Raw genomic sequence first — 27,966 nt, 5'->3', positions numbered from 1 at the left:
AGATGCATAAATTATAGGGAAAAATACTCTATAATTTATTCTAATTCACGAAATAATTTTGAGCCCCGTTCGAGCTCCGTTGAGCCCCGTTCGAGCTCGGGGGTTTGGCGTGCGGCATTTATAGTCCTGTCTTTACCTATATCTATAGCTACTGCTCGTTTAACTGGACGTAACGATAGCAGTCTACTCACGACTTTCCTGCAATCTTAATTAAAAACTCCAGACTCCAAGCCAAGCTAGTGTATTTTATAAATATAAAACTAATTTTTAGTCATAACTCGATTTCTTAATATTTTTTGGGGGCCGCAAGAAGGCTAGTTGGGGGCCGCATGCGGCCCTCAGGGCCGCACTTGGGAATCGCTGGGTTATGGTGTTTCTCAGAGCGCGCGATGAAATCTACGTTTGTAACGATGAGGTCGAATTTGTAATAATACAAATTAGGGAATTGACATTTCAAAAGAACGGGATTTCTAGTTATAAATGAGAAACTCTTTGGTTATGCACCTGGGGTTTTTATGCAAACAACGCGCTGGTTCATATCTGCCCAGGACCTACAACCTTCGTAGGCTCGGATCAGCCAGTCGAATTTGATCGTGAAATGGTGCGCTTATAATTATCCACGTGTTATTGCAGTAAAAGCAATATGGGCGCATGCTGCGACCTTATCAATAGAAATGCAAATCCCAAAGGTTTGAAATTCAATCCGCGATATGGTTGCGCTAGATAGAGTACGTCCAGCAATGAAGTTTATTGGAACATTGAATAGAGGGTTCCCGTTCAAACTAATCGAGTAAATTCAGAATTTGCGCCACAGAGAATCTCGTGTTTCATCAGTTTTTGACAACGTAATTCAACGCCGTGCATTGCACAATGCGCAGCACAGATCAAACACTGACAAGTGACACCGAGGGAATACGAGTGTATAAAGCAGACGATAATTTGTAACCTATTACAGATGATAGCAAACGAGAAACGCGAATCTAATCAGTAATTCCTCAACTTGTGTACAGAATAATGGCGTTCCAAATCTGACATCGCGACAATTGTTTGCTCATTCTAGCTACGTTTGAGCTGCATTGTTGCATTTCCCGATAGAAGTTGGCAAAGCCTTGTTAGAGTAATGAATATGCGCACTTTGCGCAGAAATGACTTTCAATTCGCAGGCATAGGGCAGGGCTACTCAAATACACTGTCCTATTTCGCGCTCCCAGCCTCCAATGAAAGAGGCTATCACGGAACTAACTCAAGAATTATTTTGTAAACGAATATGGGCGCAAATACAAATTAATTACGAGAAGGAGAACATGAATTCGCACGGATGGTCGAGAGAGAAGATGGTGTTTCTCAGCGTAAGCGAGTCGGAATCGACGTCCTGAACGAGGTTGCTTCGATTGTCTGATTACTAATCACGGATTACCATTTATTGGGGCGTTTTAAGCACTATTTCGTCGTCGTCAACGAACCTGTGCATTCAATTATTAGCGCGCGTATCGGTTAATGGTGAATAGTTGGCATTTACGCGATATCACGGACTCGCTAATTGACAGCGCTGATGATTTGAAATCGCAGACGGCGGGCGTTTTATCTTATTGTATGGGGTGGCCGCCACCTCATAAATGTTTCATGGGGTGGCTGCGCCACCCCGCCACCCCGTAACTCGGCGCCTATGATGACATTGTTTATGTTATTTACGTAAAAATTTCAGCCATCTTCAAGTCTTCAAAATTCCGGACATTTAGGCATATTTCATAATGTCCTTCCGGATGCAATTTAAACAGTGAAATTACGGACATGTCCGGAAATTCCGGACTCATGGCAACCCTAGTATACTATACATATGCACGATGCACATGCACAATTCAAGTTAGGTATGGATATAAAGTACATAATGGGTAGGCTCTATCAGTCAGGGAATGTATTTGCTTTGCGCTATACATATTGACCGCCGCAACTACACGATTCATACTACACCGTCGGTTTGCGAAGTAGATAGCGCATGGCAAAACTGCTCTGTGATTGTCGGATCGCTAGCTAACAGTAGGTTCGGCAAATCCATCGGTGCCTCACCTGGTCATTGTCTCTCTGCGCTGTTATTGCACGTAACATCGCCGAATTTGATGAATTGAGCTGCTTTGTCATGGAAACCTCATATCGACTCAGTCACCTCGAAATTGTCTAGGGCTACGGGCATGTTACAACGATTGAAATATCTAATGCCGCAAAACGTACTGCGTGTAGTGTATTTTCCTATTTTTCAATCTCAACTTCAATATGCAATAAATATATGGGGACATACAAATGTAACAAACTTCACCAAAATCAAATCGCTCCAGAACCAGGCTTTTCGTATCATTAATAAATTACCTCCCAGGCGACGAATTCTCCCGGAATATTGAAGTCATGGTATACTCAGGGCTGCCGAACTAATTCAGTATGAGACGGCCAAGATGTTGCACACCATCTTCCAGACAAGCAGGTCTCATTTTACAACTTTTGCGGAAACTCATGGTTATACAACTGGACAGGTTACAAGAAATCATATTTCGCTACCGCTCCTGTCCCGATCTTCATCACGCAATAGTTTGCATTTTGTCGGTGCGAAAATTGGGAATAACCTCGCTGTGGAGCTGATACCAATACCGCCATAGCAACTTAAAACAGATTATAAAAGTTATCTACTCCAAACATAGGCTACTGCAGATATTTTTTTCTCTTTTATACAATGCTTGTTCTAATTTTTTTCTTTTACTACACATTTATTCAAGCCTAACATTGCGTTGTTTGTCATATATTTATTGAATGTTGACTCTACGTATAAGTGTGTGATTTTTTATATATGTTCACGCTATTACCTATATATGCATCACTGTCTCCGAAGGTCTGACGTCCCCTCGTCGCCTCCCAGTCTATACCGCAATTTTTGTTTTGCATACTTTCTTATTTATTGGCGTGGCGAATAAAAGCCTATCTATATATCTATCTTTAGCTTATGAATACGGTTACATCGCCATATTGTAAGATCCGAAACAGGGCACACTTTTCAAAAATTCTGAAAACTCTAGCATCGGAAAAGAAAACTGGTGATTTTGAAAAAATTACAACCCATAGTACTGTGTTGACAAAAAAGAAAAAATTTCATCATTTTGCCCGCATTACCCATCGCGCCGTGTTTTTAGTTATTGTCTTTCCGATTCTGGGGTTCGCTATACGTCGGAGTCGGTTTTTTGATCGCATTTTAATACTTTTTCTAGAAAAAGAGGACTTTAGGCGTCCTCTGACGACACTTTCAATTTATTGAAAAAAAGAGGACAAATCCTCTTCAAATAGGACTTATGATAACCTTATTAATGATGAATTACGCTATCATAGATGAGGCTTGGCCAGTCTCCTTTCGTGATACATTTTTGTTACAATAAATATGTAAATTGCGTGATTTTGAATATTGAAATGTTTAAAAATTAGTCATTCATGAACATCGATAAAAAAAAAGCATAATTGTTGGAGTTATAATCATTCCAGGCATCACAATATTCTGTTACTCATCCTGACGACAGGTGAGGCACTGCCTCACATGCCTCCCCTGGTCGTGCTTTACTGCTTTGCAGAGACCATTTTATCATGTAGGGATGTCTACCCTTAGCAAATACCGTATACTTTATGTCGATATTTCGATATAATGATTACACTATTACCTGAGATGACTTGACTCGAATCGAGTCACTTCAAAAATTTGCGTGACTCGAATCGTGGATTGACTCGCGAATCGAATTTACTGACGTGATCCCAACAGTGTTGATTTTGAACATTTGACAAAGTAATTGAATTGCCCATTAAGCCTCATCATAACTGGCTGTTGTTTGCGTCGCGTTTATATTCTGATTGATCAGACTAATATGCAACGTCTTCTTTTCCTTTCGGATAATATGAAAATTGAAGTTCTGTCAAGCTGCTATCAATTTCCAAAGCACCTTGCAGTTAGATGAAGCATAAAGTCATCAGGTAGGCTACTTGGATCGCCATCAGATGTAAGACTGCACTATAGTGTGCAATAGTTGATAATAATCATCGATTCAATTTGTTCAATAACAATTATGACTTGCTAACAGTTGAAGAGCTAATATAGGATGTTACAAACCAGTGATTCCTAAACTCGGTAGCGCACACCCAACCCCCTCCCCTTAGGGGGCGTAACACAAATCACTGCGCGCGAAAAGCCTCCTGATAGAAGTAGCAGTCGGGATGACATTGATTTGTGCTGACACTTCGTAGTCGTGTATAACGACAATAATCCTACCTGCGTTTTGATTTTTAACGCCATCGTTGGGTCGTACCATCAATATAGTATTCGCATTATGCTTGATTTTAACTGATATCCGACCGACAGAAAACATATTTGAGTTGAAAGTAACTGGTGAATGCATATAGCTCAGAAATATTTTCTGGTGGTCCGAGATGCGCTATTATTCAAGATTGAGCAAGCAAGCATCGGTTCAGAGTGCGCAGATATAAAGAAATTCGGCATTTCATTAAATAAGGTAATGCCTTATGCAATAATATGCCTTCTGAATCGAACAAACGAAGATTGGAATCGAACTTGTTTGCAAGGTTAAAGTAGGCCTATATCAACTGCTGTCTTGCTCAATAACTACAGCTTTATCAGAATGTCACTCTTATAAAGGCGCGGATGTAGCAATGTATGTGTAGCAATGTATGTAGCCTATGTATAAATTCTACGACCGGAAAAACCATGCGCGGATCAGTAAACATGCATTCCAAGTTAAAGCTCACACTGCTACTTTCAGCTACATTTTTTAAAATATTGTCTCTGGTGATCGTATCGTGGACAAGTCAGTAGAAAATGTTCGACAGTTTCTGGTACGCTGCACGTTTCGCAGAGACCACTGTCATGACAACTCATGCGATGGAGGTGCGACGTGCGAGTTCAATTTACAGTGTCCAGTTTGTAGTAACAATACAATTGATGATTCCCTTCGCGACAAGTTTCGTGGACGGGGAATGCATCGAACGGTGCATGTACTAAGGTACGTAGAGTCTCGCTCGATGCCGTTCAATTGCGACATCCACTTCACAATACATATTCCATTGGTGTGTGACTTCATTTCGGAAGGTGACAGAATCATTTCGTTTTCGTCGCTGGCTCCAGGTGTACTAGCGACGAGTTTTGCGAGTTTATCCGCCCATTCATTGCCACGTATTCCTGTGTGAGTGGGAATCCAAATAAATGTCACCTGTACTCCATTTGTTACCAGGTCTCTGCAAAGTAAGATAAGTAATGTTTCCATTAAACTTTTCGAATTACCATCATTTTTTATGGAGATTAATGCGCTGCAGATGCAAACCTATTGCTGTTTAAAGCTGTTTTGTTCGGGTTTGTGGAAAAATGAAAAGTGGGAGATAGCATTTGGGATTTGGAGTTGTCAAGTCTCAGCAAATTAGTGAACGGTCGGTTGAAATATAAATTCCTGAATTTTTTCCTAATCTCTCTCAATGAAGGAATTGAAACCTCACCACAAAATCTATTTCATTCTGTGATATTACCACTAAATAACTTCAAGGTGAGATGCTAGATAGAAATGACTAGGCTGGACGTGATATGTTCATTGAAACACCAAAAGCTGTCGTCGGAAGCGTTACGCGTTAATAATACATTCGCCACCAATATATCTTCGTGGAAATGGATTTTCGGCACTCGTTCATATCCAATCGAAGGCGCGGATTTTCAAGACAGTAAATAAACTGCAAATTAGTTTCGAAATAATAAATGTCTACCCAATTTCTAAATATAGTGTGATGTTATTTTCAGGGAAAGTCATTTTGTGTCTATTTATCATCAGCCTACAATCAATATTTGTACGAGATAGATGACGGTTTCACGATAACTGAGCTAGTTTTGAACGAAAACTTTAGGGGGTCCGTGGAGGTCCAAAAGAGGTCCGCGACGACAAAAAGGTTGAGAACCATCTGTGTTAATCCCAAATTTATTCGGTTCACTCGCGCAGCATGATGTAGTTGTCTCCTTTCATGATGATATCTCACACAATGTAATAAAACGTGCTCTACAGATTCTTCTGCATCGCATTGGTGACATAGTGGAGTCTCAGAACAACGAATCTTATGCAAACATTGATTCAATCTGAAATGGCCGCTTCTTAATCTCAGTAGAATTACGTCTCTTCGCCGTGTTCCAATTTTAGCTGTGTCGCCGGTAATTGATGGTTGCATATTCTTATACGCTCTTCCAGTCGCAGTGCTTTGGTATATCTGATCACTGATCCCATTCACATCTCCATTTCTCCAATGGTGGCTTAAGACGGACAGTGCATCAGGCAGAGGTAATAATTGTTTGTTCCCGTCATCCCTTGAAGCAGCGTCTTTGGCTAGTTAATGCCCAGGTATCCAGAGGAACGTGATTGAGTTATTGTTATTTTGAAGTTTTGCAATATATTCTAATATATCGTTCACAACGCAATCATTGACCGATCCATGATTGGCGATGGCGGTTACGGCACTTAAACAGTCTCTTAATATAGCAATTTCACTCTGCGTTTTCCGTTCAACCCATGATAATGCATCTTTGATGGCATGCAACTATACATAGAATATTGAAAAACATTTCGGAAGCGTCGCAGATAATTTTACATTCAACTGAGGAATGTATACGGCATATCCACATCATGACGATGTCTTCGAACCATTCGTATATACAAATGTATGATCACTGTAGTTCCAGAAAATGTGGTCCCGGAATACCACCGTAACAATTTCTGTAGGGGAATTTCTGTCAAATGATTTTGTCAATGATAAGTCCACATCGGGTTCTTGAGCAATCCACGGAGAGGTTTTCAAGTGGTATTTGACTTGTTATATCGGTTATCGCTCTGCTGTTTAACTTTTTGCGGAAAATTATTTCCGCATTGAGTTATCTTCTTACTGCGTACCGGCAAAACATGTAATTTTCGGCGAAATGCTGTCATTTAGGTTGCAAACCTAAAGAACATAAAAATGTATGCATGATTGATTGAATAGCGAAGAAAGAAACGAAACAAGCAGATGCCGTGCATATCTTAAACTTTTTGAGCATCTCATATCCTAATATTTCTAATAATTTATGAATGCAACTCTTTGCTGCAACTTTTAGTACAATCAAGTGCAACAAAAACTTGCCCTTCAGTCATAACAAACAATAAGTCGTGAACTGAATCAACCTAACCTTACAAAATCGGACTCTGAAGGGGTTAGTGCCTCACCAACTATAAACCTCACTGCAAGTCATTGTTGTTAACTGATAGCATCCGCCTGTAATATAGCACTGCGCTTCAATCCGATATTTTAATGGCAGTGCGAGCAGACTGCCTAACTGACTAACAATCGGGAATATGGATGGATACGTCTGTAATATGATCGTCAGGAAGACAACGTGGATTTAGAATCTGCATTTTCATACCGGCCTACTTCTGTATTGCGGTTTAAAATTTAATCATGAAGGAATGTCGCCTGGAAGTCAAATATTTGCAGCAATGTCTAATTCTAGGCGTACGTATAGTCGTATATGCTAGAGCAGGGATTCTTAAGCAAAGTAGGTGTGTCACCTAGTGGTTCGAAGCATCAAATCAGGGGGTGCTGCATTCAATGACAAACGTGTGACGTGCTACTTTGTTATATGCCTACGACCTTTCAGAACTACAAGGCTTATTAGGCATTTCAAAAACCGACATGGGGTAAAAGGTTTGGTTGTTATTTAAATACTTCGATGAATGGTGTATAATGTATATTCATCGGAGTGGTACCTTATCAGGTAATGAAAGTTTACCGACTGAAAAGTCATTGCATAAGCGGCTAACGTGTTATCAAATTGACCAACCTTATCAGCCATTCAACTGAATATTTGAATATATTACTGCGTTTTAGGCTGTATACAGCTGCTACATTAAAAATCGATCGATGTGTTCAGTTTGGATTCTAATTCAACATCCTAATTCCGTAACATATCGAAAATGTATATGAGAATAGTATCATGTAAATCAGTGGTTCTTAACCTTGTCTCCAGCGCCCCCAGGACGCGATTTGAATTTTGAAGGGGGCGGAAACGCCCAGGGGGCAAAATGAGGGGCGCTGGGCTCAGGGGAAGGTATGGGGGGCGCTGAAGAAAAATGGCATGTGTAGTAAGGTCATATAATTATATAGTTGAACAATAGTTCTATATATCCTCTCATTGCAAACTAATATTCGGCAAAATCTGTTAAATCAAAACGTTTTTCGTTGCGCTTATCGCGAAATGTCCACCAACGATATTTCCATGAATGCAGTGGTTTATTTTAATTCAAGTAAAATGATTTTGACGTATTTTTGGATTACGAATTCCCCGTTAAAACACTTCGGTTCTGCTAGCTACTCCAAGTCGTTTCGACACATTCCTAAGTTTTAATGGTATCGCAGTTTTGTGGTGTGTTGAAATGAAGAAAATATTAATGAACTGATACTTATACTGATGGCTCGGGTTATTTTCCACAACATGCTTTGAACTAGATATTGTATCCTGCAGCGCATTGCGTGTTGATATCGAAAAGGCACTCTACCGTACAACTTTTGAGAGTGATGCCCTTTGTACATTGAAGATGTTTTGAAGCTTTTTAGCCAAAATGATTAACGGAATATACTTGTATTTGAGAGCTACAAAATTAAACCCCCAGACTATTTCTTCATCGTATCATGAAGGATGATACTGCTTAGTGTTGTTACCCCCATTCATGTTAAAGTTAAGAGCTTGGTGCAGTACTACATTTAATGTGAGCAAATAACTACCACATTCTCATTTGATTTTGTAGTCACACAAAGCAATATAACAAAACCCATTACAATTAACTTCCCCGTATTGGCACTCGCAGAGGGGAATTCGGAATCTGTACATCGATCGCGGACCAAATCCTATTAGCCAGTCCCGTAAGCTTTACCAGATGGTCGTTATAACAACCTAAATTTGATCCCGAAAATGGCACATACAATTATACCGTGAATTAGTCGAGTGTTCTAATAGTGAATTCCCAACCGGAAACCGGACTTCGACAACTTACCCATTGTTTTTTTACCAAAAGTCCTTAAAATACACCCAGGGAATCTTTGAAAGGTGGCGCTGAAGGGGAAAAGGTTAAGAACCATTGATATAAATAAACGATTAGTATATGATGTGGGGACTTCGCAGTGCGGCTGACAAGTTCAAATTTTTTACGAAAATTTACGACAATTTGACACCGATTCACAAGTCATTTCATATTTTTCATACGTCGAGTCCGAGTCAAGTCACGTCATTTCATGGCAGTTACTCGAGTCAAGTCTAGTCACCCGTTAAATGTGACTCGAGTCAAGCCATTAGTTATCCCAAAACTGCTTATAAGACTGTTTGCAATGCATGGATATAGCACATGAGTCAAAAATACTTTGGGATAAAAGCCAATTATTACAAATTTATATACTTTCGCCGGCCATTGCTGACAGGGTGTACAAGAGTTTTTCATGTAATCTAAAAGAGTACGAGCGCTGCAATGGCTGAGAAACACGGGCTATACACCGCTACAGTGTTCAGGGACGCGTGATCTGTTTCAATGTTCTAATATGGATCAGCATACTACTCACAAGTTTAAGACTCATTCGGTTTTTACAGATTTTATGTCAAACTTGTTTGTTCACACGAATAACAGCGGAATGAAGTCTCTACTGTGCACAATGTTATGCTATATCGTTCTACTTATTTTCTGTATCGCAACTATGATCTTGGATCCCGACTTCTCAATAACGCGTCACCTGATGCGATATTCAAATATGTCGTATGTCAGAACGGACGAATCCCGAAAACGTATTAAGGGCAGCGAAGCGACCGTGGAATATCCGATTAATCAACCCGGTATGTACTCTCCAATTCCATATAATATATCAAAATAGAAAAAAAAATTGGAATTACGACGCACCGCTAACCGTCGCTTTCACAATAATTTTGTCTCGCAGTCGCACGAGACGGAGTGAATATATATTTGGGCACTATTATTATTACGTAATTAAAAGTCCGATTAGAAAGCGTGAATACAGACCTGACCAGTGGCCATCCAAGCACTAGAAGTTCTTGTGCAAAACCCCACAACTTTTCCAAGTACAGCACTAAAAGTAATAAACTTGCTCGTGTTGCCAATCTGAAATCACACTTCCGGTCCGAATTAAGTCATGCTGAACAAGATAGCGTAACGGTGAAGCGTCCGGACACTTGATCGGTAGGTCCGGCCGGGTCAGACCAGAGAACTGATTAGTAAAACTGGTATCCATGTCTTCCCGCTTGGCGCTCATGCATTACTGGGATATCATGGGGGGGGGGTGCAAGACTTAGAAAGCCATACAAGGCCTTCCTTGTCCAGCGGCATATGAACATCATGCACTCATGGTATCCATAGGCCTATGCATATTAGGAAAAAGTGCAATCAAGTTTACCCCCCGTAATTTGATTTTTAGTACGCATTTTATCAATATTTTTACAATCATTTTTGAGGCTTTCTCGGGCCGCACAAAACGGTCTCATGCGGCCCGCGGACCGTAGTTTATCCACCCCTGTATTAGAAGTAGCCTAATGCTTCAGTATTCTACTCTATACTCTATTCTATGCAAGTGGAAGTATCAATCAAAGGAAGGTCAAACTGCCTCAATTAGAAGTAGAAAATGAAAGCATTGGTCCGGTATAAAGACTAAATGTATAGGTTTATATGTATTACCGGATCCCCTCTCGCAGTAGCCTACGTGATTTCTGAATAGCAGGCGAAGACTTTCAAAATTACAATATCTTGATTCCTAACACAGAACGAATGATGCTACTATGAAATCGAAACATCAGGACGAACAACTTCGAAACTGATGAGGTAACCGTGACGTAGAGTTTGTATTGCCAGGTGGTTGTGACGAATATAACTGATAAAATGATACGAATATTTCTAATAACACTATTCATCGAAAATAAACTCCAAAAACTGTTCAAGTATAGAAATGTAAGTATACAGTACAATACAAAAAACACGACCATTTGAGTAGAACCTCTAATAGAAATGGAGTACTTTATTAATGACCATGTCTACCAGCAATGATCCATATCCCCGATAAGCGTGACCACGATATAGCTTCAAAGTAGGGGAAGTCACTCTCACTACTTATTATATAAAGTATACATTGTGAATATACTGATGAAATTTTGCTTGACATCGATAAAACCTACATCTGATTACTGGGGCAAGTTTCTGCCACTTTTGCAACTTTTTTACAGCTTCCAGCAGCTTCCTAAATACTTGGAAGTTATGTAGTATGTTGCTGTTTTAAGCTGTTTATAGGAATCTTATATTGCAACTTTTCGCTATTTTTCATGCAACTTTTTTTGATTTTATACATGAAACTTTTTGCAACTTTTTTCGATTTTATAGATGCAACTTTTTGCAAGTTTTTTTTTCGAATTTTCATGCAACCAACTTTTTACTAAAAATACTTGGCACAATATGTAAATAGATCGCTTGATTATTTCACTGTCGTTTAAATTCGATGTCCTTTCAGATTTCACGTTCATTCAGGCTAGACCGCCGAAAATTATATTTCCACTGGGTCAATTTTTTCAGGCTATTGATTTTGTGGAAGTCGCCAACACTGAGTTTTGCTAGAGTGCCTTGGAGACGGATCGATTCGAGTATCTCATACCTATTTAATTTCAAGAAACTTGTCCATAAATGCAACTTTTAGTGCATCTATTGTGAAAAATGAAGGCAACCTTTTACTGCAACTTATGTGAAAAATAAGTGCAACTTTCCACGGATTTGAGTGCAACAAAAACTTGCCCTACTTACGCATTGGCTGTGCAAATTATCTAATGAAGCAAGGCTATAGACACTCCGTAGTTACTATACAGCAGGGGTAGCCAACTCATAATGGGTCGCGGGCCACTTCTCAAAATTCGTAAAGGCCGCGGGCCGCATGACCTCAATATCGTGGTAAAAATAGGCAAACAGAGCAACCCCGTTTTGATAACTGTACGTCAGTACAACGCTGTGCACTCTAGCATGGGCGACGGGCATAGTTACCACAAAAGAAATAACATTTTATTGAAGAAATACTAATACAACAAAAAATATTATGATCATCACTTTCATTCTATGATGAACTATGAGCTGCGTACGATAGGCTACCTCACAACACTCTCCAGCAACTAAAGCAGGGGTGATCAATGTTTTTGCCATTCACGGCCGCATTTCGATTACTGCTGTATCCTACGGCTGGTCGGCTGCATTCAATAAGTCATACTTAACCAACTGGAAGCTCAACAGCCAACACTCACGCTAAACTGCCCATGTTCATTGCCGGTGGACTCCAGACTAATTCATTTACTCATAACTCCTTACTATGCACACCGTGGTCATGTTATTAATAGGCAAAGGAATTCGTTTTGTAGTCGTTCGTAGTCGCGAAATTTTTTTCTTATCCATGAGTGAATTTCGTCATTAATATTGGCATAGGTTCACATATTACTATCAGATATTCATCCTATCTCAGTCCATATGATCAGATTAACAGGTAGCATTGATACAGGGGTATCTTAAAAGATGTAGGGAAGTTATTACTGCTGTCCTGCATCTTAGGGTTGGTCAATTGTTATCGGGCCCCTTTGTTGCATGTTGTTATATATTGACCTTAATCGTAGGCCTACCAGAAACAAATTTCATTCGTCATGAAGAGAGCACTATTAAAAATTGATATTTCGTTATGGGGCGCATCATTTTCCTCTGCTGTTCGCGTCTGTACTATGGGGCTCTGATTACAAAGGACACCACTATATTAATCTCGAAAATCAACACGCATTGAACCGCGCAGAGCGCAAAAAAATTCAAGAATAATTGAATTGGCAGATTGAATTGAGTCGTGGATTGGCCACCCCTGGACTAAAGAATCGATGTTGGGGTTCCCCATAGACAAGGTATACTTGCTGGAAAACTGTCTCCTCGTAACGTTTGGTCTTTTTTGGGAGCCCGGAATTGTTTTCTAAGCGTCTCGGTCTTGTCAGTGGTGGGGCATTGGACGTCAAGGCAATATGCCCACAGCCCATTCCTATCAGCAAATTATTTTTTCTCCATGGAATGATATCACCATGGTCAAAGCCGTATCAGCTAGTGAGGAATAGTGATATTGGGCACAGAAGAAAAGCTTACTTTGAACCACAACAACAACAATATGTTTGAACTGAAATAAATTTCAATATTTCAAAATGCTTTACTAAGCGTTCTTGCGAAATTTCAAATCAGGTCGCGGGCCACAAAACATACGTATACGCATGAGACACGCGGATCGTGTGTTTGTGACCCCTGATGTACATCAACTTCAAATCGAAATAATACGATCGACTTCATTTTTTTTTGATATCGCGTAAAATTCTATTTTTTTCTGTTTTCTGTCCAGGCCACGGCTACAATATCACCACAATCAAATCGGATGAAGTTCCATTAATACTTATCTGGGAAAGACCATTTGGTAGACCTCATTATGGCCCTCCTGCAAACGTCCACTGCGGCTGCAAATATACGTATGACCAATCGGAAATACGGAGAAGCGATGTTGTGGTTGTACACTGTATAGAGGCCGATGTGGACAGGCTGCCGCCGGATTTTCCGAAAAGGTACGGTGATGATGTCAGTTCATGGATGGATTGGAGTTACATAGGCGCCAGCTTTTATTTTTGCATGGGGTGGCGGCTGGCGCGTAGCCAGGGAGTGTCGTAACCCCCTCCTCTTGAAACGCAAAATCTCGTCTTTTTGAAATGATCATTATGACGCTAATATTCTGTTGCAATTCTACAAGTCGTATCATCAGTGTTACGCGGGACCGCGACCAATTAGCGAGATTCGTCTGTGCACAACTGTACAGTAGGGTTGGGACTTCGGGATCAAATTTGAAATCCCGGGATCGGGATTTCCCGGGATTTTCGCTCCTCAATCCCGGGACTCCCCGAGATTAGAAAAGTAGTAAAATAGACTTACAAGTTACACGAATAACATTTAGTCCTTGTGATATTGAATTGACGCAAAACATAAGAGCATCAAGAGTATCATCGTTTAGATCAGGGGTCCGAAACTCCAATTTTATCGCGGGCCAATTTCGTAGTTTTTGATGACGCGGCGGGCAGCAGCATCAAATAGGGTATAATATGTATTTCCGAGTACGCCTTTTTTGTCGGACCTTGCAGATTGGCATTCCATACGCATTGTGAAAATGTAATACAATATTGTAATATTCACGGTTGCCACGAAAAAGTCATATTTTTCAATATTTTTTAAAAATATTGTTGTGCTTGGCATAATTTGGCGACATAAAGGAGTTATATAGACAGTTAGAAACCATGCGAGACGACAAATGCATCGTGTCATCGTAAAAGCTGTCGCATTATAATTTAGCAGCTAGTGGACGTTTGATGTGTGATAGCGATTCAGGTTTTTGGAGTGGTTTCAGAATGAAATTTCAAGTTCTCAAATCTGAAATCTGAAATTTTCGAGTTTAATATTGTAGAATGCTTGAAAAGTCAAAACGCCGACGTGGGCCGCAAAAACAGTTCTGGCGGGCCGCGTGTTTGAGGCCACTGTTCTAGACAATCAGCCGAATTTGTGACACTGCTTTATTACCAAAATAAGAGATATGGCGCTACATAAGCCTTGGTAGATGCTGTTCACAAATCCCGGGATTTCATCGGCACCAATCCCGGGATCGGGATTGCTTCAAATCCCGGGATCCCGGGATCGGGATTTCCCGGGGTCCCAACGCTACTGTACACTCAGTGTACAGTGTACAAGTTTGTCCAATGTAGCGCGACGCGATCTCTCGCTGAGACGATTGCGTAATTAGGCCATTGATTGCCGCGTGCTCGGCATTCGTCGCTGGACTGAGGCACTGAGCAGTAACACGGCGCGACAATTCTGGAACACGAAAGACGGACAAGAATTATGATTACAAACGCGCGCGGCCAATCAGTAATTATCTCTTACCGCCAACACAATGGGTTTTTACTTAGTATTGAGTAGCTCGCATCGCGACAATTGATTGCTGATTAAAACATTGATTTTGACTGCATTGCTGCATTTTACGATTTACGTCCACAAAGCATAATTGAATTAATATTATAGGCACTGGATTAAATTCCAACTAGCAGGCACACACAATAAAACACTGTTCAATATTGTGCTTCGCGAATATTTATCACAAAAATGTTTCACAAAATATTTTAAACGCGGCTTGCGGCCCTCGTCGATGCAATTAATGCACTTTAATTTGTAGAAGGTGGACGTATATTTGTTCGTCATATAGCGATAGGAGATGGTGTTTCTCAGAGCGCGCGACGAAATCTACGTTTCTAACGATGAGGTCGAATTTTTAGTTGAAATCAGCATCACTACGCTGTGCGAAATAATAGTAGGGATCAATTTTATCGGACTCTACAATCGGCCGCCAAGGTTGCGCTGATAACGAAATTGCAGACATGCCGCAAACCTGTAATAATTCCAATTACAGGGTGCGCTAGTCATACCCAAATACGGCAATGGCAACGAGCACAATTTGTTCTGATGCGGGCATAGCTTTACTCAAAAAGATACATGAGCACAAACAATATTAGACTCGGAGATTGTTATGTTTGGCGAAAGTGTTTTTGCGGACGGTAACAGGCCTGCATGCGGACGTGCTATATCAAACCACCGACGATAGTGCACATGATATATCAATGATCCATTTCGCATACAAATGATTCTCGCTAATTTGCAGTACGCAGCATCGGTAATACGAATTACTGAACTGGAATTTCGAAAGGACAGGATTTCTAGTTATAAATGAGAAGCTCCCTGGCTACGCATCTGGGGTTTTAATGCCGACAACACGCTGGTTACTCTCAGCCCGGGGCCTACAGCCTACGTAGGCCCCGATTAGCCAGTCGAAGGTGATCATAAAATGGTGTGCTTTTAATTATCCACGTGTTATTGCAGTAAGAGCAACATGGGCGCATGCCGCGTCCTTATCAATAGAGATACATATTCCAAAGGTTTGAAATTCGATCCGCGATATGGTTGCGCTCGACAGAGTCCGTCCAGCAATGAAGTTTATTGGAACATAGAATGTTCCCGTTCAAACTAATCGAATAAATTCAGAATTTGCGCCACCGATAATCTCGTGTTGCATCAATATTTTACAACGTAATTCAACGCTGTGTACTGCACAATGCAAAGTATTAATAACAAATCATACACTGACAAGGGAATACGAGTGTATAAAGCAGACAATAATTAGTAGCCTACAGAGGATAGCAAACGAGAAAGCACGCAGCTAATCAGTAACTCCTCAACTTGCGTACAGCGCAATGGGGTTCCAATTCTATATCGCGAAAATTGTTTGCTCATTATAACGACGTTTGAGCTGCATTGTTGCATTTCCCGAAAAGAGTTGGCAAAGCCTTGTTAGAGTAATGAATATGCGCAGTAGGGCTGTTCAAAAATAATTTTTTCCTGAATCTTGCGGGTTACGTGATTAAATCGTTAGGTTGCCTTAAAAAACGACGCACACCAAATTTGAATTCATTCCAACCAATATTCGCGGATTTCGTAGAGTTTAAAAATTTCGAATCTGACTATGAATGCAAAAAAAATTTTTTTCAAATTTTTCTTCCAACCCCATAAAATTGTTGCGCTGTCTTCAAAAACGATGCAAAACAAATTTGACTCAATTCCAAGCAGTACAAGCGGAGTTATTTGACTTTTTCGATGATCATTCTTGGATTATCCTTGATTGGGGGATAATCCCAGAATTGTCATCGAAAAACTCGAATAACTCCGCTTCTACGGCTTGGAATTGAGTCAAATTTGTTTTGCATCGTTTTTGAAGACAGCGCAACAATTTTATGGGGTTGGAAGAAAAATTTGAAATTTTTTTTTTGCATTCATAGGCAAATTCGAAATTTTTAAACTCTACGAAATCCGCGAATATTGGTTGGAATGAATTCAAATTTGGTGTGCGTCGTTTTTTAAGGCAACCTAACGATTTAATCACGTAACCCGCAAGATTTAAGAAAAAAAGTTATTTTTGAACAGCCCTAATGCGCAGGAATGACTTTCAATTCGCAGGCATACACAAATACACTGTCCTATTTCGCGCTCCAAGCGCCCAATTAAAGAGACTATCACGGAACTAACTCAAGAATTATTTTGTAAACGAATATGGTCGCAAATACAATTTAATTAAGAGGATAACGTGAATTCGATCATCTAGTCGAGAGAGAAGATGTTTCCCAGCGCGAGCGTGTCGAAGTCGACGTCGTAAACGAGGTTGCTTCGATGGTCTGATTTCGGATTTCAATTTATTGCGGCGTTAGCGCTGGTTCGTCGTCGCCGACGAAGCTGCGTATTCCATAATTCGCGCGCGTATCGGTTGATGGTAAATAGTTGGCATTTACGCGCTATCACGGACTCGCTAATTGACAGCGCTGATGATTTAAAATCGCAGACGGCGGGCGTTTAATCTTATTGCATGGGGGGGCCGCCACTCCAGAAATGTGTCATGGGGTGGCGCAACTCGGTGCCTATGGTCATATATCATCCATGAATTTGACTTATAGTTAGGACTGGGCAAAACGAGTACTTGAGTGATTCACAAAGAATATAATGCCTGTTGTCCATCACATTAAAGCAAGGTTACTATATTTTGATATCGGGAAAGGAGGACACTTTTACCAAATCAGAAATGTCCGTCGAAGATAATTGAAATCAGCCGATTTCGCTATTTTTACTGAAAATTTGATGGGTTGACTAAAATAAAAAGGTCATCACTTTCGATCAACTCCAGTTTTACGCACTTCTTACTTATAATTGGTTGTGTTGATAATAAAAAAAGGCCATCGCTTTCGATCGAACCAAGAATTTCCTGTTTAGCGTCATTTATGCCCATTTTCACCCGTATCAATCATTTATCTCAGCTCCAAAAGCTTCGTGAAGGAGGACGAATGGTAACCCTAATAAAAAGTACTCGAGTATTTTGTCGACCATATCGATTTCATTGCACTCTGTAGCAATGTTGCGGGTTGATCATGACTTCGGAAACATGTTACATCCAGTAAAGTTTGTAGCTTGTACTAATTGCTTCGTATGCCCCGAACCTGCGACAGTGGGATATAGCCAATCAAGATTTCGAGGCTTGGGCCATTTGATAGATAGATAAGAAGCCCTTTGTTTTGAAAAACATAATATTCGAAATACAATAATTGTTTAGCAAGAGGTTATAAGAACTCTAATAATGGGTTTTATCTGCCGTGTGGCCGTATAGATAACTATAGCCTGCGGACAGATTCGTACACAGTTACAATTTAATACTAATTGAATTCTATTCAATTATATATTAAAGTTCTGTATCACCAAGAAGCTCTTTAGACAGTTACAGTAGTCTTATATAGCAGACAAACGCAGCGCGAAATTTAATAAACTGATCTCAAACGAAAGCTACTCAGTCGCACTGATTCCGAAACTTTAAATTATCGTCTAGCCAGGGCACCTCACCTTCAGATAATTTCAGATGCACCCGTGATCGCACCGACTCCTTTTATAATTCCGAGCACCCCATGTTTGTGTTGTGAACTATAGGGATTAATAACATCAGGCCTCAAACGAGTCGATCATAGTGACCAACAGTCAGACAGCCCGAAAACGCACTGCTGATCTCGCGGTACGTCAAAATCACTTGAAGATGCAAGGTGGTAAAGAAGTTCAAGATTGCGTAACCGTAACAATACTAGAGGCTGTAGTCTCACTTGGGGTAAAGGTTTATTGAACTGTCTTAATCAGCGGGGGCCAACTTTTATGCTATTCACGGCCGCATTGCGATTACATATATAGCCTACAGCCGCATTCCAGGGCATGACCGTAATAACTGGACGCCAAATATCCATATTCATTGTTCAACTGTCCAGTGTCCATTTACATTTCCGGTGAGCTCCGGGCAAATTTGTTTCTTCATATCGACTTACTACACGCACCGAAATCGCGAATGGTCATGTTATGAATAGTTATGATATGATATGCAAATATGATGATGATACGCAAATATTGTTTCATATTCACGAAGGAATTTCGTTATTAATATTGGCAGATCCACATAAGGGTGGTCCTTAAAAAACGAATTTTGGAATGTTGTTGGTCTGACCCTGCAAAAATGTTCCTTCTGGTTAAAAAAACACCCCGTGTAAAATTTTATTGATATTAATTAATGTTTAGAGGTGGCTCAATGGATCTGAAATTCTACCTTTATTAGGTATAGGACACATATAGTCACTTCATATTTGCTATTGGGTCAATGCTTGAAAGCCTCAATTACCTCGTCTGGGTCTTATCTGAGCATTGACAGGGGTGCCATGATGGCCAATATTATTATATTTTGCCAAATAAAATCTGCTAGAGGGTCTTGGGGCACATTTTTGAGGAGGTCAGCAATAACTCAAATGCAAACTGCAGCTGGTCCTCGTTTCGAGATGGGCATCAACATCCCCAATCATTTCGTGGGACGTTCCGTGTGATCGTTGGAGACAAACAATGTGAGTGTTTAGCTTTTTGCAGCAATAAAACTAGACTGCCCCTTCCACTGAGCTGCCGGATATTCAAGAAAACCAATTGAAAGACTCTAGTTTTCGTAAAATAAGTGTGGTATTCTTTGTCGACTTGAGTCTTCTCTGGGATGTGTTTGAAGTTAATAATTACACACCCTAATTGTCCGTCTCATTTATAACAACAACTATCTTATTCTTGGTGCACTTGTCCTGATCGTCATCGGACGGAAGCCACAGTTTTCCTAAAATCTTCCTTACTCTAACTTTAGATATATCGACAATATTCACATGATACTTCTGCAGCTGCTTCTTGAAACTTGAAACCTTCACATTAATAATGTCTGTTGCCCATGCTTCAACGTGGATGCAAAATAGAATAGGTAGAGTTCCCACAACCTTCGATACTAGCTCGATAACTATTTAAATTGTGAAGGACACATCCAGACCTTTGAAAGTTTAGGGTCTTGCATGGCTCCGGGAGTTTCAAATTCAAAGTGGATGCCTCGAAGAGGGACAGCACCAAGGAAACTAAAGGCCAGCTCCTGTAGTTCTCTGTAATGATCTCGCATCTAAGTGACTTTTACAGCTGTCTCCAATACCTACGCCAACTCATTTGCCAGGTCAGCCACAGCATCGGATGTATAATGATCAGTTGACGAGTCCTCAAATGTAATGTGGTTTTGAAGTACCTGGACAAGACAAAATCAGAAGCAGGTGAAGTTACCCGAGCTTCCGAAAAGACTGATGCAGGCTAAGCATCTGCTCTGAAACAATGCGGGTTCTATAGTGCCGACCGACATCGGCATCGAAGCATATCACCTGGAATTTTCCCCGGTCTTTCAGCCTCAGTTGTGCTTTTCATATCTCTGATGGTAACTTTGGGACTGAGCAGTAGCTGTGATTTGTCATTATTTGTCACTAGCATAGGCAGTCTGTCAACAGTCTCCATTCCAGTGACATCTGGGATTAGTTTGCCATCCATGTGCACAATGAGTGGAAGATGTGGGTCTAACTAATATTTAATTACTTCGGATATGATTCCACTATTAACTATTAAAGGAATTATTAAAGCGTTTAACTGTTAACTTGAAAAACATTCGGTAGGAGGCCCGAAGACTTTATTCAACTTAACGACGAAGAAATCACGAATTATTTCAAGAAACTAGCGTCTCTCATATGTTCTACTTTATAATCAGGCTGCTTATAGGAAGGGGCAGTCTAGTTTTATTGCTGTAAAAAGCTTTTATCAGCACATTGGCTGTCACCGGCTACCAGGCTTAATGTTCCATTGCCTTAGTTATGGAGTTTTCTGGCGATATCACAGCGAACAAGGAGCAACTGCAATTTGCATTTGGAGTTTTTGCGGACCAACGCGAAAAAGCTCCCTACACCCTGAAGCTGACCTTTCATGGCAACAGCAATTGCTATCGGTCATAATGACACCCCAGCAACTGAGCAACTAATACCCACGCAACGGTATCCAGGCTTAAACGTTGGTCAGAGAGCAGCTATATGTGCTTTATAGTGCAAATGGGTAGAATTTCGGATCATTTGAGCCACCTCTAAAAATTAATTAAAAACAATAAAAATTTCACACTGGGTATTTTTCTTAACCCAAATGAGCATTTTGGTAGGGTCAGACCAACTACTTTCCAAAATTCGTTTTTCAAGGACCACTCTATTCCACATTTTACTATAAAATATTTATCCTTTCTCAGCCAGTGTGATCTGATTCACCGGTAGAGTTGATGGTCTGCTAGTGTTTTCGAAAATTGAAGGGGAAGGTATAAATGATGATGCATCTTCGGGTGTGCCAATTGTTATTAGTCATGTCACTAGTGGCATGCTGTTATTTCTTGACCTCCCATCACGATTGACGCTATAGTGGAAAGATATTGGAATCATCCAAACCTACCAGAAACAAATTTATTTCGTGAGGATCACACGATTCCAACTTGGTACCTCTCTATAGAGCGCATCATTTTCCTAAATTGTTCTCATCTGCACTGTGGGCTCAGATTGCAAATGGCACCACTTTATTAAAATCGAAAAATGAAGTCGCATTGAATCGAAAATTTCGAGATTAATTAAAATATTTCCCAATTTCGGAAGTCAAATTCGTAAATTTAATTTGCATGTCGATGACCGCCAACACATACTAATTGAATTACGTGTTGACGGCCGCACAAATTTCCTTCTCCAGCCGCATATTGGCCACCCATGGTCTTGATGAGCTATAATGTTGTCGATAAAAGAAAAATCACGTTTCGTTTCAAAAGTACGAAGAGCCGAAGCCGCTACAGGGTATGACAGTGCAGTATGCGGCTCCGGAACCGCGAGATTCCGATTCTTGGCGTCTAGATCAAGCACGCGGTATTAGTGACGGATGCGAGTCATTTCAATACAACTAAAATAGCGTTATATGTCAATCAACACTGTGGAAACTCGCCGATGTGCTGTCTGTCTTCAATCGAGAGACACCATCGTTTTCCTGCGTTCGTCTGATCTAACTTCCGAGCTCATTAAAAAATACACATCCTTTGCGCTATCAAAATAACTTCTTGACAAGCAGGAATATTGTCTTTATATCATTTGATGCCAGGCCGGTTCCTCAGGACTTGAGGTCGACCGATATTGACTTTTACAGGCCGATACCGATGCTGATTACCGACGCACTCACAAGGCCGATAACCGATATTGATATGAAAGGAGCAGAGAACAATTTCGCCAAAGCATATAATATATATTAGGCAAGATGGCACTTGTAAATGCCACAGAAAGCTGAGCAACAAACGAGAAAACTGAAATTCAAAAGAAATATTGCTGAATTGTGCGTATTCATTGACATTTCGGATAACTCAAAAAGTAAAACGTGATACAGAATTGCAGATCATTCCAGTAGAGGTAGATTGTAATGCAGGAAGCATATAGTTTCTCTGCATTCTAACCTCGTTCTGCAAGGGTAAATCTGACTCGTATTGCCCTTTGCGTCTTCGATTTCTTGAGATTGAGAACACGGAGCATTGAATTTCTAATATTTTTGAATTTATATATATATAAAATATATGCCGCGATATCAGACTTCATAGGCCGATATCGATAATCGGGAAAGTTCCAAATATAGGCCAGGTCGATAAAATCGGTCGACCTCTACTCAGGGCCACCAGGTTGAAAGCCTATGGTTTAGAGCAGTGTTTCTTAACCTGTTCGCCAGCTCCCCCCAAGGGACGGAAACGGTCAGGGCGATATGGAGGCGCTGGGCTCAGGGGACGGTATGGGGCGCTGAGGAAAATGGCGTCGAAGTAGAGGGTGCAGTAGGGACATATGATTGTATATTGGAACAATCACTTTTAAGAGTGAGAGCCATATGATATGAACGATGCTTTGAAGCTTTGGGGTCAGAATGATTAACTAAATATATGTGTATTTGAGAGCTGCACTATTTAATCTTCAGAATATTTCTTTATCGTATCATAAAGGATGATTCTGTTCCGTGTTGTGACCCACAACCTCACATGAACGTTATATAATATGGGTTGCTTTGTTTGAAATACATTCATGTTAAAGTTAATAACTGGAATCAGTACTAAATTCAATGCGAGTAAAGATCTCTATACAACTATTTCAGTTGATGTCCTCTAGACCAGTGGTTCCCAACGTGGGCGATATCGTCCCCGCGGTCTAGGGGGGAGAAAATAACAAAGAGGGCGATAGGGGGGCGAAAACGGACGAAGTGGGCGATAGGGGGCGAAAACAACGAAGGGGGCGATAGGGGGGCGATGGTGCGTTAAAACGGCTATATTGGAGTCGGGACCGGGTGGGGGGCCCGAAATCGAACGAAGCCCAAAATTATTTCGTGAATTAACATGAATGATAGAGTAATTTTTAGAAATTCATGCGACTTTTTCAAAAAAAAATTCGCGCTGCGCGCCATTTATTATTTTCTTGTGTCTTGATGTTGGGGTCCCCGTCACCCAACAAAAATACGCATGATTTATGGAAATGGGAGACTTCGGCGTCGGCCATTACTGCGCCACGACGCACCAAGACATATGAAGTTAGAGGCCATGTAACTTGCGACTCCGAGAAGTGTGCCAGAATGATCAGCAGCGAGAAGACCTTGGCCCTTGTGCTGACCGAAAACTTCGATATATATACATATATGTTTAATTGTCCATAGGCTGGCGTCGAATGTTCCTGTCTTGGCGACCTTAACCCTACAGGACAAATGCCATCCCGCAAGGAAAAATTATTTGACACTAAAGAAATACCAATATGAAATCATGTGCGTCTTTTAGTCTGGTACGATTTGACGATTTACATATCTTCTGACATAGCAGATATAGGAGGTCACGAAATAGCATCATGTAAAGAAGTCAATATAATAACGATTCCGCCCGAAGATGTTTATTTATTATTTAGGGGTCCTACCTTTTCCAACATTCAATATCGACCATATAGACCGATTCAAACAAGAATTATATGAATTTGTCGCGCTTCGCGCGTTTAAGCGAAATACGGTGACTCACCAAACAGTACATGAAATAGGGTTAGCTGATGTGTAGCGACAAAAACCCCACTGGCTGAGGGGGTTCTGGGGTTTGGTTTATCACCCTATGGGGCCAAAGACCAACGTTTTTTTTCGGGGGGGGGGCTGACGAAGTGCTGTTTTTCAGTCCCAACATTTGGGGGGCGATCATCGGTGTGGAGCTTCAAAAGGGGGCGATGAGTCGAAAAAGGTTGGGAACCACTGCTCTAGACATAAGCAATAATACATTACTCAATGCAATTAATGTCCCTGTATTGCCAGGTGAAGAGGTGAATTCGGGATGCGTAGGCTATACCGGGTACGAAACCGACTTGATCCTGAATATAGCACATACAAGTATTATAGCGGTATTTAGTCTAGTGGACATCGACCGCGATCTAAAATATCTAATAGGAAGTCCCAACCCGAACAGACGGCCGAATGTCGAACGCTTACCCCTTCTTTTACTATACCGTTCTTAAAATATGGGGGTGGGGGAAGCGCCGGAATAGGGCTCTGCAGGAAAAAAAGGATCACTGGTTTAGAGTCTTAGTTAGCTGTCGGACGTCTTGCAGCCTGGCGCTCTCTCACCAATCGGTCTCGCTCGTTCTCAATTATATTATCTTCATATCTTCGTCATCGCCTTGGATTTATTAGGCTCGGCTCACCTCCTTCTTCACAGTGATTCAACCCTTCACCCCAACCCACTGACCCTATCGTATAAGTTCAACGGCACAATGCATTTTCTATTTCAGGGTTCACTCCCAACCTTACATCTGGTGGTGCAGGGAACCGCCTATCCACGTTGCCAGAGGGAACATGAATATGAATTACCGACGGGGCTTTTTCAATTGGACAATGACATATCGACGAGACTCGGAAGTTAGTACGCCGTACAATACCCGAGACAATGTGAGGAGAATCGTAAAGAAAGACGGATTATCATTAAAAGATATCATGAAAATGAAAAACAAAACTGCTGTGAGTAAAATATCGATGAATACTATCAGGCGCGTGGTAAGCTGTGCACTTGCTACTTTAGATTTCCATCGTGGGAAATTGTGGAACTCATCACAAGAGTCACAAAAGTGAAAAGAAGCGAATATCATTAATCAAAACCCTCCGAGATCTAATGCCAGTTGACTGTTACGGGAGATGCTTTCGTCGCAAGTTATCGGCCAAAGATTATTCAGAGATAATCAGCTCATACAAATTTATTTTTTCATTCGAAAACTCTTATCACTGCAAGGACTACATCAGCGAGAAATTCTGGTCGAAAGCCTTGCTCCAGGGACTCGTGCCCGTTGTCTGGGGCGCTACCGCCGAAGACTACCGTGCAGTGGCACCGAAAGGGTCCTTTATCATAGCGGAGGACTTTAATGACACCGCACATTTGGCTGATTACCTGAAGTATTTAGACAAAAATGACTCTGCTTATTTAGAGTATATGAAATGGAGATCGCCGGAAAGCTTGGCTGACGTTGCAGGCGATATATTGAGTCCGCCGATTTCCAGCGATTTCAGCAATCTTTGCATACTTTGCCGTCATCTTATCCAAAGAGCGCGAGAAGGCAATATATCAACAACCGAAGTGCCATCAGTCAAGGATTTTTTTCTTGGTTCTAACGATAATGCGTGCCTGAACGCAACCGATGACATGCTATTGTGGAATCGGAGATTACCAGGGTATGTATTGGTAGCAACCTAACAAGATAGGTAGTAGTAGTCTGTATCAGGGTAGGAATGGACTTTGGAAGGTTTCGTGGAACTGCTATCACAAACGTGAACCATGCCCCGACGCTTGTCTGACATAACAGTCTGAAATTTGAAGACCACACCGAGAAATATACAAGTGGTGCGAATATTCCGTTCACGTTCACATTGAAGAGGCAAACCTTAGGATTCAGAGGTTCACGCTCTCATACGAACCGTGGTAGGTTCGTTTCATCATGGGGATTCAACATAAAACTGAGATCAACCGTGTATTGTCAAATATGATATTCATTTTCAAAAATTTTGCATAAAAATCCACGCTATTGTAATTATTCATAAGAATATGAATCTACTTTCTTGTTAGTTACAAGCTAAAACACTATATCCTTGGTGATTGCTTCATTCTCGTGACCAACCTTAATTCTGATTTGGAGCGGAACGCTGTATAATTATAATTACTTAGTCAGGGGTGTCGAACTCGGCTCGGGTCGCGCGTCGCATTCAAACCTTTTGATCGCTCGCGGGCCGGACATTCAAATCGTCAAGTGTTCCCTCCATATCCTCACCCTTGTACTCACTTTAATACTTCTTTACCAAGCCTATGTACAAAATCGTTTATTACGTTATATTACTGGTCATAGAGGCTATTTTTTAGCAACAGATTTATTCGCGAGCAACAGAATTGGAAGAAAATACGATGGTTGACCGATTGAATACAGTTATAAACCGCTAAATCACTGGTTTAGCTACGATATAACTTGACATATTTGTATGCTTTTTAGTCGGAAATTATACGGCGGTGCGACCACGGATTTTTAGTGAACTATATGATATTCTGCATGTAACCTGCATATAATCGATCCGCATTGGCGTTTTCGTTTCTGCGAATAAGTAGGTGTACTTTTTAGCCCATTTATTCATAAAACTTTGAACAATGTTTGACTTGTTCCTTCATGGTGACTTAACCGAAACCGCAATTCTGTAGTCGGATGGTTATTGGTTATAATGTCGCCTATGAACATGTCAAACTTGCGCCGCGGGCCGCATGAAATCGTATGTTTGACACCCCTGATTTAGATGGTTCATTTTTCTTCATTTTGTTGATATGGTCGCGGTAATGTAGCCTACCACGAATCTTTGGTGAATGCGAAGGTGTATTGCCGCCATTTTACAAATATATGGTGTGACTGTATTGGTCGGATGTTGAGTGTTCAAGGGTTGTTCAAAAATAACTTTTTTTTCCGGATTCCAGCCGTTCACTGATCAAATTATCAGGTTGCCGTAAAAAACGCTGCTCACCAAATTTGGTTCAATTCTAACAAGTGTAGGACTCCGCAGATCCAATTAAAAATTTTAATTTATAAGGGAAAATTAAAAAATAAAATTTTTCAAATTTTTCTGCCAACCCCATGAAATTGTTGAGCTGTCTTCAAAGACGATGCAAAACAAATTTTCAGTCAATTCCAACCAGTCGAAGCGGAGTTATGTGAGTTTTTCGTTGATAATTCTCCGATTATCCTTGATTGGTGGATAATCCGAGTGGCCGTTCACTGTTCACTGCTCACTGCTCAGGCTTGTGGCGAGATAGCGCAGTGGCATAGTCCGGGGCAGCAACACCAATGGGTTGCGGGTTCGAGTCCGAACGAGGTCGACTTCTGAATTCCAATACCTAAGTGTTGGAGGTGTATCTAGGCTCCACCTCGCCACCTCACCCGCGTAAGCGTTGTGTTACAAAAAGCCTAGAAGTGGGCCTTGCTATAAGTCGGCAGTTACAGAATAAAAATGAAGAATATCGGCTTGGTGTAAATGTCCATAGTAGTCGACCAACACCATGAGTAACACAAAACAACAACAACAAAACAAAAACTGCTCATGCTTCGGTAAGGCCGAGCAAATACTCCGGACATTGTGAGCATATTGGACTGTAGTGTACCGAACCATCGAATCTCTAACTGCGCATCAACATCAAAACTACGATCATGTCGTGGAAAGCCAATAAATCAACTCTCAAACATGAAATCATGAATACGTTGTCTGGACTTCAGGGATCTATTTTTCTGCGCGATGTCGCAGG

The 27,966-nt window shown here is 40.9% G+C and overlaps 1 protein-coding gene and 1 long non-coding RNA gene across 2 annotated transcripts in view; both read left to right on the top strand.

Annotated features, from left to right (window-relative positions):
* The window catches only part of LOC145455353 (uncharacterized), a 167,720-nt gene that overhangs the window by 66,986 nt on the left and 72,768 nt on the right, over positions 1–27,966 (top strand). The window lies entirely within an intron of this gene.
* LOC145456383 (alpha-(1,3)-fucosyltransferase 7-like) lies at positions 365–27,276 on the top strand. The gene is made up of 4 exons (XM_080334459.1): positions 365–9,919; positions 13,486–13,702; positions 24,935–25,160; positions 25,222–27,276. Exons 1-4 carry the CDS (start codon positions 9,631–9,633, stop codon positions 25,885–25,887), a joined length of 1,398 nt encoding a protein of 465 aa, XP_080190585.1. The 5' UTR covers positions 365–9,630; the 3' UTR covers positions 25,888–27,276.

Source organism: Botryllus schlosseri, chromosome 14 (assembly GCF_051294905.1).
Source record: "Botryllus schlosseri isolate E-star chromosome 14, Bs_hap1, whole genome shotgun sequence".
Taxonomy (NCBI): Eukaryota; Metazoa; Chordata; class Ascidiacea; order Stolidobranchia; family Styelidae; genus Botryllus; species Botryllus schlosseri.
The sequence above is the reverse complement of the archived record's forward strand: the minus strand, read 5'-3'. Positions and strand labels throughout refer to the sequence as shown.

Excerpts from the sequence above, each read along its gene's own strand:
- LOC145456383 (XM_080334459.1), top strand. The coding sequence starts at position 9,631 with ATGGATCAGCATACTACTCACAAGTTTAAGACTCATTCGGTTTTTACA. Across the intron at positions 13,703-24,934 it reads CCGCCGGATTTTCCGAAAAG|GGTTCACTCCCAACCTTACA; the intron begins GTACGGTGATGA and ends TTTCTATTTCAG. Across the intron at positions 25,161-25,221 it reads AAATGAAAAACAAAACTGCT|ATTTCCATCGTGGGAAATTG; the intron begins GTGAGTAAAATA and ends TTGCTACTTTAG.